Here is a 15,966-nt window from a genome sequence, read left to right as displayed (position 1 = left end):
ACTAGGGGTCATTTATGGCCTAAGAAAATAAACGTGCTCCTGAGCCTTTTGCAGAGATCTATAAAAAGTTCACAAATGTGTTTCCTCTTTTCATTTCCTCTACACTTTAACTGGAAGGTATCAAGACGAAATAGGCATCTACAGTTCAAGGCTGGAGTCAGATCAGAGGGGGAGAGGCAGAGAGAGAGGGCGAGACAGACGGGAGAAATGTCGAGACTTTGAGAATGGACAGCCATCTCGAAGACAATCAGCAGCATCTCTTCAAACGCAGGTAAGATGCAGTCACCGCAGGCATGTTTACCACAAACAAGTGTGCTGAAAAAGCCAAGAAAGTCCTGTCTGTTTAATCCATCAAAGACCTCAGATAGCCAAAGAGGAAAACACAGATCCTCCAAGGTGAAGGAGCGAGCTCCTCCTGAACGTCTGCAGACACAGGTGAGTGCTGTCTCATGCCATCTGTATATATCACATGAGCATTTGGAGGAAAATGGGTCATTCATGCATTCATTGTAAGACAGATATAAGATGTTTATTTCAGCCTCTTGCACAGACTCACACTTGCAGGAAAAATCCTTTAGCTAGCACTGTGTTTTAGGGCAGCGTGTTCATTTGATTTATCATCTTTATTATTAGACTCCAGGTTAGTTTCAGTTAACATTTCCTGCACTTGCAGTGTTGCATTGTCACGACTAAAACAGCTGAGTCAGTGTGCACTGATGGATGACCACAAAATGAAACACTGAAAAATGTTGCTGTTTCAATGTCGAAAACTTTTTTAGAAGTTCACACAGCATTTCAATATGTGAACACAGCTGTGTGTGTGTGTGAGATCGCTTTTGTGACTTCCTTTTTACATGTCACGCATTTATTCCAACTTGATTCCTCTATTTTTCCTTTTCTACAATACATATCACGATCATGACGGATCGCAATGTCATACACGGTGAGTGTTTTTCAGTTGGCACTATTATTCTAATAATGTCTCGTCAGTTCCCCTTTCCCATTCATTCCCCCACTGTTTTGACGGTTTGATGGTTCACAGAAACTACACATCTTCCTCTTTGAATGTTTCTGTTCGGTGGTATAGTTGTCTTTGCCTGCACCTCTCTGCACGCTTCAGAATTACAGACACACATTAGTTATCTCGTGAACGCATTTGTCTGTTTCAGACAGTTTCCGTTTCCTCTAGTTTCACAATGAAGTGTGAGACACAAACCACAAACAGGGCTGTTTGATACTGTTTTGCTCTCAACACTTTAATTGCAGATGTTGTTACTTGAAGGGGTGGATGTCCAAGCTCGATGAACATGGCAAGGTAAATGCATCATTTTGAAAATCTTATGTTTTATGTTAGGGTGCTGCTTCTAGTTGTAACCACATCCTCATAAAGCCTGCCAGACAGGCACAGAACACCAAGAACATGGCTTATCATCAAGAAACATCTTTAAGAGTCTGCCTACTGTAGAAATGAATGAGTTTGATATTCATGACAGCAATTAATTTATCATTGTCCATGTTTACCACAGTGGAGGAAACACTGGTTTGTTCTCGGTGACACCTCTCTGAAGTATTACCGGGACTCAGAAGCTGAGGAGGTATGAGCTGATGTGTGACATTAAAGCCATTTCTGGTGTACTGTTTTCACACAGAGGAAATAAATGGCTTTAGGAAGGTTTTTTTGCCACTTAAAGACCAGTTGGGGGAGGTTATGACCTTATTTGACTCTACTAAACTTAAGCTGCTCTTGTCGTGCTGCAGTCAGATGATCTGGATGGAGAGATCGACCTGACATCCTGCATGAATGTGTCAGACTGTGATGTAGAAAAGAACTACGGACTCCAAATACAAGTATGTATTTACAGCAGTTTTGCTTTGTTCATGGTGTTGATCAGTACACCACCACACTGTCAGTCAATTAGTCAGAAACTCCCAGTTTCACAGCCAGACAATTAGATGTTTGGCTGCTTCCTGTTTAACTTGTGTGTGTGTGGTTGTGTCTTTTATTCACCCCCAGACAAAAGGAGCAGTGTTCATTCTCTCTGCTGTGACGTCCAGAATTCGGAGGAACTGGTTGAAATTACTAAAGCAGGCAATCCAGCACAACACACAGTGAGTCTGATGTTATGGTGGGAGACAGTGGGGCAGGAAGTGTTCAGATCCTTTACTCAGAAGTTAAGGAAGAAAAGAAAAACTCATTGCAAACACATGCAGACAATATATGATTGGGTGGTCTGCCTGCAACAAGTCCCATCTATCTCATCTTTCTTTGAATGTGTAACTCTACTCTCCTGTATTTCCCTCGTTCGGACCTCAGCCAATCAGACACCGGCAGCGAGAAAGAGAACCCCCTCTCCCGGAGACTGTCGTCATGCCAACCCCCTGCTCAGTTCACCTGCAAGGATTCGGGCTATGAACCTGCCACTTCCACCTCCACCACCACAGCTGCAAACTCCCACCAGACCAAAACCTACCACCAAGCAGCAGACAGAGATCTGGGTGCTGACTTATCTCCAGCCAGTCAGAGAGAGGAAGGGGAGGGCTGGGACCGCGAGCAGGCGAAGCGACTGGAGGAAAGGAACAAGTGGTTTGAGGAGGGGCTCCGCTTCAGTGAGATGGGCAGCAGGTGGGAGTCCATGGAGCTGAAAAAGGGAAGTGTACCTGTGCCTGTTATTGAGACTATCGACTTTGAGGTTAACAGGAAGTGGGCAGAATTTGAGACGATGTCAGTTCAGGACATGAGCGCACAGTCTCTCATAGGAGCCCAGGCTTATCAGTCAAGCACCCCACAGGCATCAGCATCTCTACTTACTCCTCAGACAGATCATTCATCACCCGAAGAGGCCAACCAGTCTGTTCCAGGTTCAAAAAACAATACATCAAACATAAAGGAGGCTCCTTCATCCATAAATGGCGCCCAGACCACTCAAATGAATATAGCTGAAGCTCTCCAAAAAGAGGTAAGAGAGAACCTAAAGTCTTTTAAATCAAAAGTGGTGTTTGGAGACACTAAAATGTTACCAGGGCAAGAAAATTATAGTAATATCCAGCAGTGATCTGCATTTTAGTCTTTTTCCTCCTTCCTTTGTACCCCATACATTCTCTGTAAATCTATCTCCCAGGCTGTTTCTCTTAGAGAACAGGTAGAGAGCATTAAAAAGGAGCGTGCAGCCATGGATATAGAGATGGAGAGCCCCTGTGGCCCTGGGGCCCCTTGTAGGGCCAGACTGGAAGCCATGGAAGTAGCACACAGGAAAGCACTGCAGGAGCTGCAGGAGAACCATGCCAAGGAGATAAGAATGTTGGAGGAGGAAAAAGACAGGATGCTACAGGAGGAGAGCCAGGCAGCTGCGAAAGGTGAGTCAGGAAGTATGAACAGCAACCCCAGTTTGAGCTAAACACAAGGGTTTGTTTCTTATTCTCTGCAGGGCGTTGATAGAACACTGTTTATTTACCTCTAAAAATGGAATTTATAAATCTTGGACAACAGTTTCTAACAACAAAAAATTTCTGATACTTCCTATATATGCATATTACAGAGTCATATCATAAGACTTGATTTCTTCATTTACATCACAATACTAGACTAGGCCAATTCCAGTTTATTGTTCTTTTGAAACTCAAAATCTTGTTTTAGGCATGAAGGACATTTGATCTATGACTGTGAGGTAGTACCCAACTATCAATCCATTATCTTGGAGGCTTAATCCAGTTAGGGAATTCTCTAAGAATTTCCTTTTACAGTTCAAACTAAATCCTAGTAAAGATTAAAGTTATGTACAAATCATTTCAGCCATCACAAGAGCTCCTAAGAATGACTTTTAAGGGTTTTTAATCAGAGGGTAGCAGAAAGACAAACCTTGGATTAAAGAGGAACAATGCAGTTTTCATCCTGGTCACGGAACACTGGACCAGTTCTTGATCCTCTTGAGGATATTCGAGTGTGTGTGGGAGTTCGATCGTGCCCCTTGGGGTATCCTGTGGGGGTGCTGTGGGAGTATGGGGTGTCAGGCCTGTTGCTGCGGGCCATTCAGTTCCTGTACGACCACAGTAAGAGCTTGGCCTGGCTTGCTGGCAATAACTCCGACTCTTTTCCTGTGGCTGTTGGACTTCGTCAGTGTTGCCCTTTTTCACTGATTCTGTTCATAATTTTTATGGACAGAATTTCTAGGCATAGCCAAGTGGCAGAAGGCTTCCACCTTAGTGGCCTCAGAATTTCATCTCTGCTTTTCGCTGATGATGCAGTCCTGTTGGATTCATCAGATGGTGGCCTCCAGCTCGCAGTGGAACCGTTTGGAGCTGAGTGTGAAGTAGCTGGCATGAAAATTAGCACCTCTAAGTCTGAGGTGATGGTCCTCAGCCGGAAAGGGGTGGAGTGCCCACTCCAGCTCAGGGATGAGTTGATGCCCCAGGTGCAAGAGTTTGAGCATCTGAGGGTCTTGTTCATGAGTGACGGGAGAAGGGAGTGGGAGATTGACAGACTGCAGCTGCAGTGATGTGGATGCTATGGTCTGTTGTGGTGAAGAGGGAGCTGAGCGTGAGAGTGAAGCTGTCCATTTACTGGTCAATCTACGTTCCTACCCTCACCTATGGTCACAATCATTGGGTAGTGACCGAAAGAACAAGATGGCAGACACAAGCGGCAGAAATAAGCCTCCTTTGAAGGGTGGCTGCCCTCTCCCTTAAAGATAGGGTGAGGAGTGCAGTCATTCGGGTGGGGCTCAGAGTACAGCCTCTACTCCTCCACATCAAAAGGAGACAGTTGAGGTGGTTCAGACATCTGATTATGGTTCCTCCTGGTCGCCTCTTGGGTGAGGTGTTCTGGGCACGTTCTACTGGGAGGGTAGGCAGACCCAGGACAAGCTGGGGAGATTATATCTCTCAGCTGGCCTGGGAATGCCGCAGTGTTCCCCCAGTTGAGCTGGAGGAGGTGGCCCCAGGACCCTGCCCCGAATAAGCGGAAGAAAATAAATAAATGGATGGATGGATGGATGGATGGTCGAAAGACAAAGTGTAGTGGTGAAGGAGCGCACTGGAAAGCGCACTACTTTATTTTTCCTCTAAGTGAAGAAACAGATTAATTAATTCATGTAAACTTCTGAGGACCTCCACTTAAGTGTATTTCATTCAAGAAAGACATTAATAGATTTGCAAAGCAATCAAATTGATATTTAAGGTGTCCATTGATTCATGACATCATCTCATACATATGAGAAATATGCTGCCCTCGCAGTGCGTTTCTGGCAGAGCTAGACAGCTAGTTAACACTTTGATACTCCAATAAACTCACAAGTCCTTGCTTGGCTTTGCACAGTTTAATTAAGAAGTGTCGCCAGTGTAAAACTGAAAAAATACAGAAACATAATCATATATTAATATACACACACTGTAATGGACTCCTCATGACACATTACTAAGCAGCTAACTATACATGTAGAACATTCCCCAACTTAACAGGCTAGCTTAACAAGAATAGCAACTATAAAATTATCCAAAATAAAACATCAGAAGACTAACAAATAGTAGAAAACATAGTCAGAACTAATGCATGAACTACTTACAGACAAATGTGTCCAAGGCACAAGCGTAAGAAAGGGCACTCTTTTGCACCATGCGCTTAGCTGCTTTCCCTGTAACCAACTGCTTTCACTGATTAGCTACAAATCTATTCCATTAAAAATAAAATAAAAGGTCCACTAGGTGGCAGCATTGTACAAATGTGGTCACATTACCACTGCTTAAATTACAATTTTTTTTATAGAAAACAGCACACTCCCCGCTTGGCATGATGTTATCATGCCACTATCAAACTAAAGAAATGTCTCTAATTAGGAAACTGAAATCTCTTCTGTTTTTGTTCAATTTTCCTCAGAAATTAGGACTACAAGTTCTGAAACTGGTCTCAGGAAAACCTTGACAGTTCCTTCCTTCACAATCTTCACCTCCACTTTGCGAATAGCCTGGTCCTTGCTTGGCAGGGTTTTAACAACCACCCCTACTGGCCATTCATTTCTGTGAGCTTGGGTGTCTTTGAGTAAGACGACATCTCCCACTTTGATATTTGGCTTTCCTTGAATCCATTTTCTACGACTTTGTAGAGTGGACAAATATTGCCCTTTCCATCTTTTCCAAAAAGTGTCTGCGAGACACTGGACCTGCTTCCACTGCTTACCATGCAGGTCAGCCATTTGGAACTTTCCAGAGGGGGCTGCAACAGGATTTGTCTTTTGTGTCAGAAGCATTGCTGGGGTGAGGACTGTAGGCATGTCTGGGTCAGTAGACACAGGAACCAGGGGTCTTGAATTCATGATTGCCATGACTTCAGCCATGAGGGTGCTCAAGACCTCATCTGTGAGGCGCATCTGGCCTGTCTGAAGCAGCATTGCATCCAAAATGCGCCTAGCGACACCTATGAGCCTTTCCCATGAACCCCCCATATGTGATGAATGTGGTGGGTTAAATACCCATGTGCATCCCTTGTTTTGGAGGTAGGTTTTTACTGCTGAATCTTGTGTGCTGATGCTCAATTCCTTACAGGCACCCACAAAGTTTGTTCCCCTGTCAGAACGAAGGAGTTTGCATGGGCCTCGGATAGCAAAAAACCTTCTCAGTGCATTAATGAAGCTGTCAGTTGACATGGACTCAATCAGCTCAATGTGTACAGCTCTGGTTGCCATACAGGTGAAGAGTACTGCCCAACGCTTGCTGTCCGCACTCCCTCCTCTTGTACGACGTGTAATGACGGTCCAGGGTCCAAACACATCAAGGCCTACATTTGTAAATGGAGGCTCGGGTGTGAGTCTGTCAACTGGCAAATCTGCCATCCTCTGTTCTTGAAATTTCCCACGCAATTTGCGACAAATAACACATTTGTGTATAATAGAGGACACGAGCCGTTTCCCACCAATAATCCAGTATCCAGCCACTCTGATTGCTCCCTCTGTTATATGGCGTCCTTGGTGAGATACTTGCTCATGATAGAATCTCACAAGCAGTGTGGCAATATGATGAGTGTGTGGAATGATCAGAGGATGTTTTTCTTCTGTTGAGAGGTCTGCACACGATATGCGACCTCCAACCCGAAGTAAACCATTATCATCTGTCACAGGATTTAGCTTTCTGAGCTGGCTTTGCTTGTTACATGGCTTTCCCTCCTTGATACACTTTAAGTCTTCTTTAAAGACATCTTGTTGCACCGCACGTATAATCACTATCTTGGCTTGTGAGAGCTCCATCAGGGTTGGCCTATCTCTGAAACATTTCCAGCCTTTGTCTTTTGTTCCTTGCTGATTTTCTTTAAAGGACGCTGCAACGTGAATCAGTTTGGCTGTAACACCACAGAGTTTTCTCCAGTTTGAGAATCGCTCAAAGCGTCGTGACCCTAATTGGGCCCCAATGGTTCTGGTGATCATGATTGTGACTTCAGGTCGGATTTCTGCATCCGTGTCAGGATTCACAAGAGAGCAAAAACAGGGTTCAGGAACCCCCTCTGCACTGTCACAAGTTATAAAACTGGGTCCTGACAGCCAGCTGCTCTGTTGCAGTTGTTCTGCTGATGTACGCCTGGTTGCATGGTCTGCAGGATTCTGGTTTGTAGGGATGTAGCACCACTGATCAGGATGGGTACATTGTCTGATGCGAGCAACCCGGTTTGCCACATAGACGTAAAATCTTCTTTTGGAGTTGTGAATATATCCAAGTACAATCCTGCTGTCAGTAAAGAACCTCACAGTATCCATTTGGATATCAAGCTCATCTCTGATCTGTTCATACAACTGTACAGCCAGCACAGCTGCACAAAGCTCAAGGCGTGGAATGGTAGGAGCTGGGCACGGGGCTAACTTGGACTTTCCCATGACGAATCCAACATGATTTTCCCCATTACAATCTCTTGCTCTCAAGTAGGCTACTGCTCCTATTGCCATTATCGAAGCATCTGAGAAAATGTACAGCTCCTTTGTCTGTGCTGAAGACAGTGAGACAGGAATATAGCATCTCTTTATGGACAGGTTTTTCAAGGCCTTCAGAGAGTCTTTCCATGTGTTCCACTCATCTTGCTTGTCTGGAGGAAGCGGAGTGTCCCAGTCAGTACTTCCACGTGAGAGTTCCCGGACTAATGCTTTTCCTTGCATTACTACTGGAGCCACAAACCCTAGAGGGTCGTACAGGCTGTTCACTGTGGACAGCACACCTCTTCGAGTAAATGGCTTCTCCTCCTGGGATACCTGAAATGTGAAGCTGTCTGTTTCCAGGTTCCAGTAGAGTCCTAGGCTACGTTGTAGAGGAAGAGGGTCCACACCAAGCTCCAAATCCTTCAAGTCTTTTGCACGATCTTCCACAGGAAAGGCTTCCATCACCTGCCCACTGTTTGATGCCACCTTGTGTAGCCTCAGATTGGATGCTGCTAGCATCTGCGTAGTTCTTGCCAGGAGATCTATTGCCTTTTCTGGTGTGGAAACTGATGTAAGGCCATCATCCATATAAAACTGCCTCTCCACAAACTGCCTTGCATCAGAACCGTATTCTTTTTCACCCTTCTCTGCAGCACGTCTCATGCAATATATGGCCACGGCAGGGGATGGAGTGTTTCCAAACACATGCACTTTCATCCTGTACTCTACCATATTTGTGTTGAGATCACTGTCCTTGTACCAGAGGTAACGAAGATAGTCTCTGTGGTCCTCTCTGACAATGAAACAATAAAACATTTGTTGCACATCTGCACTGATAGCTACAGCCTCTTTGCGAAACCGCAGAAGAACTCCCAACAAAGTATTGTTTAAATCTGGGCCCTTGAGGAGTACATCATTCAGAGACACGCCTTCACACTCAGCACTTGAATCAAATACGACTCTTATCTGCTCTGGTTTCCTTGGGTGATACACACCGAATGCTGGCAGATACCAGTGTTCTTTCTCTTCCTCCATAGGTGGTGCTAGCTCAGCTTGCTCACTGTCAAGTGTTTTCTGCATAAACTCTATGTAGTGAGTTTTCATTTCCGCCTTTCTCTCCAGTGTCTTCCTGAGTGAACGGAGACGCTTTACTGCCTGCTCCCTATTGCTTGGAAGGCGTTGTCTAGGAGTACGAAATGGTAAGGGCGCCACCCAGCTGTGCTCCTCATTCTGATAAACTTCTTTGTCCATGATGTCCAGGAAGGTCTTATCATCCACCGATAATGCTGGTTTGTCATCATCCTTAGACCTCTCAAACACTGAGCATCCAAAGCTATCTGTGTTCTGAGAACGGCCTCTCTTTTCTGCACTGTTAACAGTGGTGGGCTGATGTAAGATGTTGCCATAGTCCTCCTTTATCTGAATATTGTTTGGACATGGACTGAGGAAGGATGTGCGACCGTTATGTAGCACATTTGCTTTGTACACGTTTACTTTCTCTGGTCTGTGCACTGCACCCAGACAAGCTTCTCCCACGATGACCCAGCCCAGGTCAAGCCGCTGCGCATAAGGAGTATTGTGAGGCCCATTGATGTGCTCCCTTACCTTATGCACCCTTAGGATATCTCTTCCCAAGAGGAGAAGGATTGGAGTGTCGGGGTCCACCTCTGGAATCTTATTGGCAACTGGCCGTAGGTGTGGGTGATGCTGCACAACCTCAGGGGTCGGAATCTCCGATCGATCATCTGGCACCATGTCACATTCAATTAAAGTGGGGAGAGGAAGCTGTAGTTTTCCATCCACTGATTCAAGCACAAAGTTGTTGCCTCTTCTGCCTGAGGCCTCCACTGTTCCTGCACACGTTTTTAATGTGTATGGAAGTGGACTGGCCTTGATGTCAAAGAGCTGGAAGAATTCTGTCCTTGCAAGTGATTTGTTACTTTGCTCATCCAGCACCGCATACATCTTGATAGCTTCTCCTCTTTTCCCTGCTGGATATACTTTAACTAAACAGATCTTAGCACATGAACGAGGGCTCCCCATATCCCCGCAAACCTCTGTACACTTAGATGTGACTGAAGATGTCCTCTCTGCATGCTCCTCGTTTTCCTCCTTCTCCACCACGGTATTTCCTTTAACCACTGGAGGTGGACTAGGGTGTAGAGCTGTGATATGGCCATTACTGTTACACTCAAAACATGTGATTGCCACCTTGCAGTCTTTAGCCATATGTTGTGTTGATCCACAGCATCTAAAGCAAATACGGTGTTCTTTCAGATATGCCTTGCGTTCTTCTAATGGCTTGCTTCTAAAGCTTCTGCATTTTTTAAGCGGGTGAGGCTTTTTGTGGATTGGACACTCTCTATCTGGCTCAATCCCTTTCTTTCCAGTAGAAAGGATACCACAATCTGTGGTCTCGGAAGAGATCTCTGTCTTGCGCACACTTACGGAAGCTTTGTTACTGTATTTTGTGGCCTTTTCTGTCCTTGCAGGTATGTGACTGGTTGAAGCGGAGAAAGCAAAGCTAGGATCATTTCTAACCTTGGCCTGCTGCCGGACAAATTGTGAGAAATAAGAAAAAGGTGGGAATGCTACCCCATAGTCCTCTTTGTATTTGGATCCTTGAGTAACCCATCTCTCTTGCAGGCTGTACGGTAATTTCTCGACTATAGGGTTTACACCACGAGCAGTGTCTAAATATGCCAGACCGGGTAGGAATCCTTCTTCTTTAGCACACTCCAGTTCAAGAAGGATGTCCCCTAGTTCCCGCAGTTTGTCGTTGTCTTTATTGGTTAGCTTAGGAAAATTTTCTATCTTCTTAAGCAGCGCATTTTCTATGACTTCTGCTGTCCCATAGCATTCTTCCAGACGTTGCCACACCATGTTGAGACCTGCTGAGGGATTGAGAATGTGCACTGAACGTATTCTCCGTGCCTGTTCTGCTGACTCTGCTCCCAGCCACTTGACCAGCAAGTCTAATTCTTCCCTGGCTGAAAGATTTAAGTCCTGAGTGGCACCAACAAAAGATGCTTTCCATGACCAGTAGTGTTCGGGTCGGTCATCAAATTCCAAAAGCCCCGAAGTCACAAACTCCCTGCGCATGAGATATCGAGCAAGCTCCTGTGCACTGTGTGGCTCAGGTTCAGACCCCCTATTGGGCAAGCTAACCAGCTGAGACCTTTGACGGTAAGGGTTGGATGGAGGTGTCTTCCCTTGTTCTTTTTCCTTTGTCTCAAAGTCTTTCAAACTTGGATGTTTGTGCTTCTGGGGAGTGATTGGATTACATTTTACAGAGTCCGCTGGCATTTGTTTGGAGGATGATTCTCTGCCAAACAACTCTGAGTGCTGTTGAATATAATCGCTTGTGCGTTCAGCTGGGCTGAGAGGCTTTTCTGGAACATGTAGTTTGTAATGCTTCTCCCCGCTTTCAACTTCCTCATCTTCATAAGCTGAAGCTTCAGCCTCTGCAGCTGCCACAATCTTTTGGCTGTGGAGAATGTGGAGACTAGCTTCGAGGTCAGCTTTTTGCTTCATAACACTGGCTTCCTTCTCTGCAAATACCAGCTGAGCTCGAGCTGCCTTTGGCTTAGCACGTGCTCTGGTGGCTGAAGCTGCTGTGGACTTTGATGCTTTACTGGACTGCTGCGACGACTTAGAAGACTTCTTGGAATACTGTGATTTAGTATCATGTGTATGGGGAGGCTCCTCCTTGTCAGGTGGATCGCAGGCTTCTACATCTTGACTTACTGCATGTGGTTGCTGCTCAGTAGCCAGACTATATTCCTTAGCATAGGACTTGCCTGAGCGTAGACTCATGGTGCCTGAGTTTTCCCTTGTTGTGCTTGAGCCCGCTGCGTAAGTGTCTTTTTACTATGCTGCCCTCGCAGTGCGTTTCTGGCAGAGCTAGACAGCTAGTTAACACTTTGATACTCCAATAAACTCACAAGTCCTTGCTTGGCTTTGCACAGTTTAATTAAGAAGTGTCGCCAGTGTAAAACTGAAAAAATACAGAAACATAATCATATATTAATATACACACACTGTAATGGACTCCTCATGACACATTACTAAGCAGCTAACTATACATGTAGAACATTCCCCAACTTAACAGGCTAGCTTAACAAGAATAGCAACTATAAAATTATCCAAAATAAAACATCAGAAGACTAACAAATAGTAGAAAACATAGTCAGAACTAATGCATGAACTACTTACAGACAAATGTGTCCAAGGCACAAGCGTAAGAAAGGGCACTCTTTTGCACCATGCGCTTAGCTGCTTTCCCTGTAACCAACTGCTTTCACTGATTAGCTACAAATCTATTCCATTAAAAATAAAATAAAAGGTCCACTAGGTGGCAGCATTGTACAAATGTGGTCACATTACCACTGCTTAAATTACAATTTTTTTTATAGAAAACAGCACAAGAAATATTCAAGAGAATATCCCACGTTCATGCAGCCATGCAGTTTAATTGTATGTATTGTATAGCTGTATTGTATAGCTGATTGATGTATTCAAACTTGCCACCATAATACCAGTAGTTACATAACCACAGAAACCAGCCACAACTCAGCTGTGCACGTGTCATCAGTGGGCTCCAGTACAAAAACAAACAGCACTGTGTAGGATGAAGAAAATATATGTAAAGTATAACACTAGAGGATGGCAAGCATTACAGGTTAGATCATGCAGAGATAATATTTGTAGTTGATCTCATTAATGGTGGCATTTTGTGCCCATTGCAATAATGTCTAAGAGCAGAAATGAAATCATATAAAAGTGTAACACTAAGATATCTGGCTGCTGGAAAAATACAAACATGCACCAGTGATGACTGGTGAAGACTTTAAAATATTGTTCTTGTTTTAAAGCTGTGTAGTAAATTCATTAACTAGCTAACTAACTGTTCATCAAAGCTATGGAAGCACTGAGAGCAGCTCATAGAGAGGAACTGGAGAGAGAGTTGGAGAGGGCCAGGAAGTTGTTTGGAGGAGCAGCACATGTGGATTCACCATACCAAGGGAAGATGTAAGTGTATTATAGCCCTCTGTTATCATCTTAACAGCAGCTTCCTCTCACAAGCTGTCACCACAGGCTTAAGATGTTCTGCACTTGACCATACCCCTTGTGTGATGCATTATAATTTACTCCAGAACTCGTGCATTTGTGTGTGTCAGGCCCCAGGCGGACATTCTGCACACTGAATTAGATGTGCTGTCAGAGCGCTACTCTCAGAAGTGCCTAGAGCTGAGCCGCACTGAACAGAACAGCAAGAGTCGAGAGTCTGAGCTTGGACACAAGGAGAAGGAGCTGGAGCAGCTCAGAAGAGAGAACCAGGTTTCTGTACATGCCCTGTTAAAAACTGAATTGAATACAGTACACTATGAGCTGATAGAAAGTGAAATGATTACCTTCATGTCCTCTTTTTTTTTTAATTCTTGCAAGGTTACATAATAAGGCAACATAATACACAAGCATACAAGTTTGCAATATTTCTTCATAATCTGAGCTGAACATGTCTATTCCAGGACCTCAAGGCCAAACTGGTGGAAGAGATCAGCCGTATGCGGTATTTTATCACAGGTCAGAGGTCGGACGTGGTATCCCTTTGCAACACTGAGCGCACTGCGTCAGAATTGGAGGTATGGATTACACAGTCTTTATTGTCTGAAATGAAAAGAGATAAAACGAAAATATCTTTGCCCCCTAAAACCAGCTTTATTTACTGCACGCGGAAATATTAAAGGACAAATGTTGAGGTCACGGTCATCATTGGGAACCTCACAGCGACATCTGATGCATGCGCTGTGTGATTTTGTTTTGTCTTATATCCTCACTAATGACCCCCTGCAGCAACACTGTCACCTGTTTCTTGGCCTCATTTGTGTTAAGCATTCTGCTGCATTCTGGTGCAGCACATACTGCCACCTATAGGCTGAAATAAAGTATATCATCCTGCAGATCTCTGGGGAATCAACCAGTGGTGACTTTGCACACATCTATGATGTGTTTAGAGCCATTTCATTTTCTTTGGTTCCTGCCAGTCAAATGTTTTTGTATTTATCACACTGTAAACTGATAACTAAAAATCTGATGGATATTATTTTCTACCATGTTACTGAGAGTAAAGTAATATACATTTTATTATGTACAACTTATACAAGGTTGTACCCCTTTTCCCTTCGGAAGTGCCTCAATTTTTAATAGTATAGATTCAACAAGGTCCTCAGATTTTGGTCCATATTGACCTGATCACACAGCTGCTCCAGATTTGACAGCTGCACATCCATAATGCCAATCTCGTGTTCCACCACATCTCAAAGGTGATCTGTTGGTTTGAGATCTAATGACTGTGAAGGCCATTTGAGTACAGTGAACTCATTGTCGTGTTCAAGAAACCAGTTTGAGACAATCTGACCTTTGTGACATGGTGTGTTATCCTGCTGGAAGCAGCCATCAGAAGATGGGTGCACTGTCGCCATAAAGGGATGGGCATGGTCAGCAACAATACTCAGGTAGGCTGTGGTGTATAAACAATGTTCAGTTGGTACTAAGTGGCACAAAATGTGCAAAGAAAATATTCCCAGTACCATGAGACAACCACCCCGAAGTCCTGAGACACGGCAAGGATGGATCCATGTTTTCATGTTATTTACACCAAATTCCGACCCAGCCATCCAAATGTTTCAGCAGACTCATCAGACTTGGCAACGTTTTTCCAATCTTCTATTGTCCGGTTTTGGTGAGCCTGTGTAAACTGAGGATACAATTCGCACAGTGTGGTCTTCTGCTGCGGTTGCCCATCTGCTTCAACCTTCAAAGGGTTATGCATTCACACATACTTACATTCATTGGTTGTAATGAGTGGTTATTTGAGTTACTTTTAGCTATCACCTCAAAGAAATCTGGCATTTGACCTCTGGCTTTAACAAGGCATTTTTGCCCAGAGAAATGCTGCTCACTGAGTATTTTCTCTTTTTTCGGACCATTCTCTGTAAGCCGTGGAGATGGCTGTGTGGGAAAATCCCATCAAAAGGCCATCAGTTTCTGAGATACTCAGACCAGATCTGCCAACATTACAACATTAAAAATCACTTGAATCATTTTTCTTCCACATTCTGATGTCAGTTTGTACTTCAGCAGACTGTCTCGAATGTCTACATGAATGAATGCATTGAGTTGCTGTTGTGTGATTGGCTGATTAGATGTGTTAATAAGCAGTTGAACAGGTGTACCTAATGAAGTGGCTAGTGACTATTTAAAATGTAAAGAAGTATGTAGCTCCACATTTGATCTGGAAGGCATGCCACTCCTGATACAACCCCAAAGAGATATGTCCTCTGCCAGGATTGAACCAGGGATGTTAAACAAATGTGTGAACCACAACTATATAAATATAGTGCTTATATAAAACAGTTATCACATGTGAACTGATTTTTGTTGAGTTGCAGTCTACATCTGATTTAATTGGTGATAGTAAGAGGTCACGTTTAATGTCTTACAGACGCTACTAAGAGCAAAAGAAAATGAAGTTCAGTATCTTAAAAAAGAAATCAGCTGTCTACAGAATGAAGTGCAGTCGCTTACAAAGGTATGTTTTACAGTTTGATCTCTTGGATCGTACAGAAATAAAGCCCTGCGTGTTGTAAATTTAGAACGTTAATTTGCTTGACGATGATTTGTCTTGTTCTTATTCCAGGAGAAAGAAGCAGCTTACGGGCGTTTTAAGGAGGCGTATGTCGAGCTGAGCGATGCGAGGGGACGTGGTCAGCTGGAGATGGGCTCACTCAATGAACACTTGAGACTGGCCAATGCTGCCCTTCAGGAGGGCGCAAGACAGACCTGAGGAGAACCCTTAAAAATGTATTTTTTTTGACAAATAAATGGCCAATACAAAATACAATGACAATATGTGTTATCATGACTCGATAAGCCTAAGATAATTAAAAAATTATGGCTCTTAAGATTAAATAACAACAAGTGTTTTCCACATAATCTTTTATTTATCTATCACACATGCAAACAAGAGAGAGGCCAAAACTAGTAATTGCAATAGCCTCACATGATATGACAT

At 44.0% G+C, this 15,966-nt stretch overlaps 1 protein-coding gene across 1 annotated transcript; it reads left to right on the top strand.

The window, feature by feature from the left end:
- Positions 1–201: 201 nt before the first annotated feature.
- Positions 202–15,774, top strand: LOC115786671 (TRIO and F-actin-binding protein-like). Its single transcript, XM_030738993.1, has 13 exons — positions 202–271; positions 358–435; positions 1,283–1,315; positions 1,527–1,595; positions 1,759–1,848; positions 2,015–2,109; positions 2,315–2,957; positions 3,120–3,354; positions 12,809–12,920; positions 13,046–13,229; positions 13,421–13,534; positions 15,397–15,483; positions 15,592–15,774. The coding sequence occupies exons 3-13, from the start codon at positions 1,289–1,291 to the stop codon at positions 15,736–15,738; spliced, it is 1,803 nt and encodes a 600-aa protein (XP_030594853.1). The 5' UTR covers positions 202–271; positions 358–435; positions 1,283–1,288; the 3' UTR covers positions 15,739–15,774.
- Positions 15,775–15,966: the final 192 nt, after the last annotated feature.

Source organism: Archocentrus centrarchus, chromosome 1 (genome assembly GCF_007364275.1).
Source record: "Archocentrus centrarchus isolate MPI-CPG fArcCen1 chromosome 1, fArcCen1, whole genome shotgun sequence".
In the NCBI taxonomy this organism is placed as follows: Eukaryota; Metazoa; Chordata; class Actinopteri; order Cichliformes; family Cichlidae; genus Archocentrus; species Archocentrus centrarchus.
Note: the sequence above shows the minus strand (reverse complement) of the source record. Positions and strands in the feature narration are given on the sequence as shown.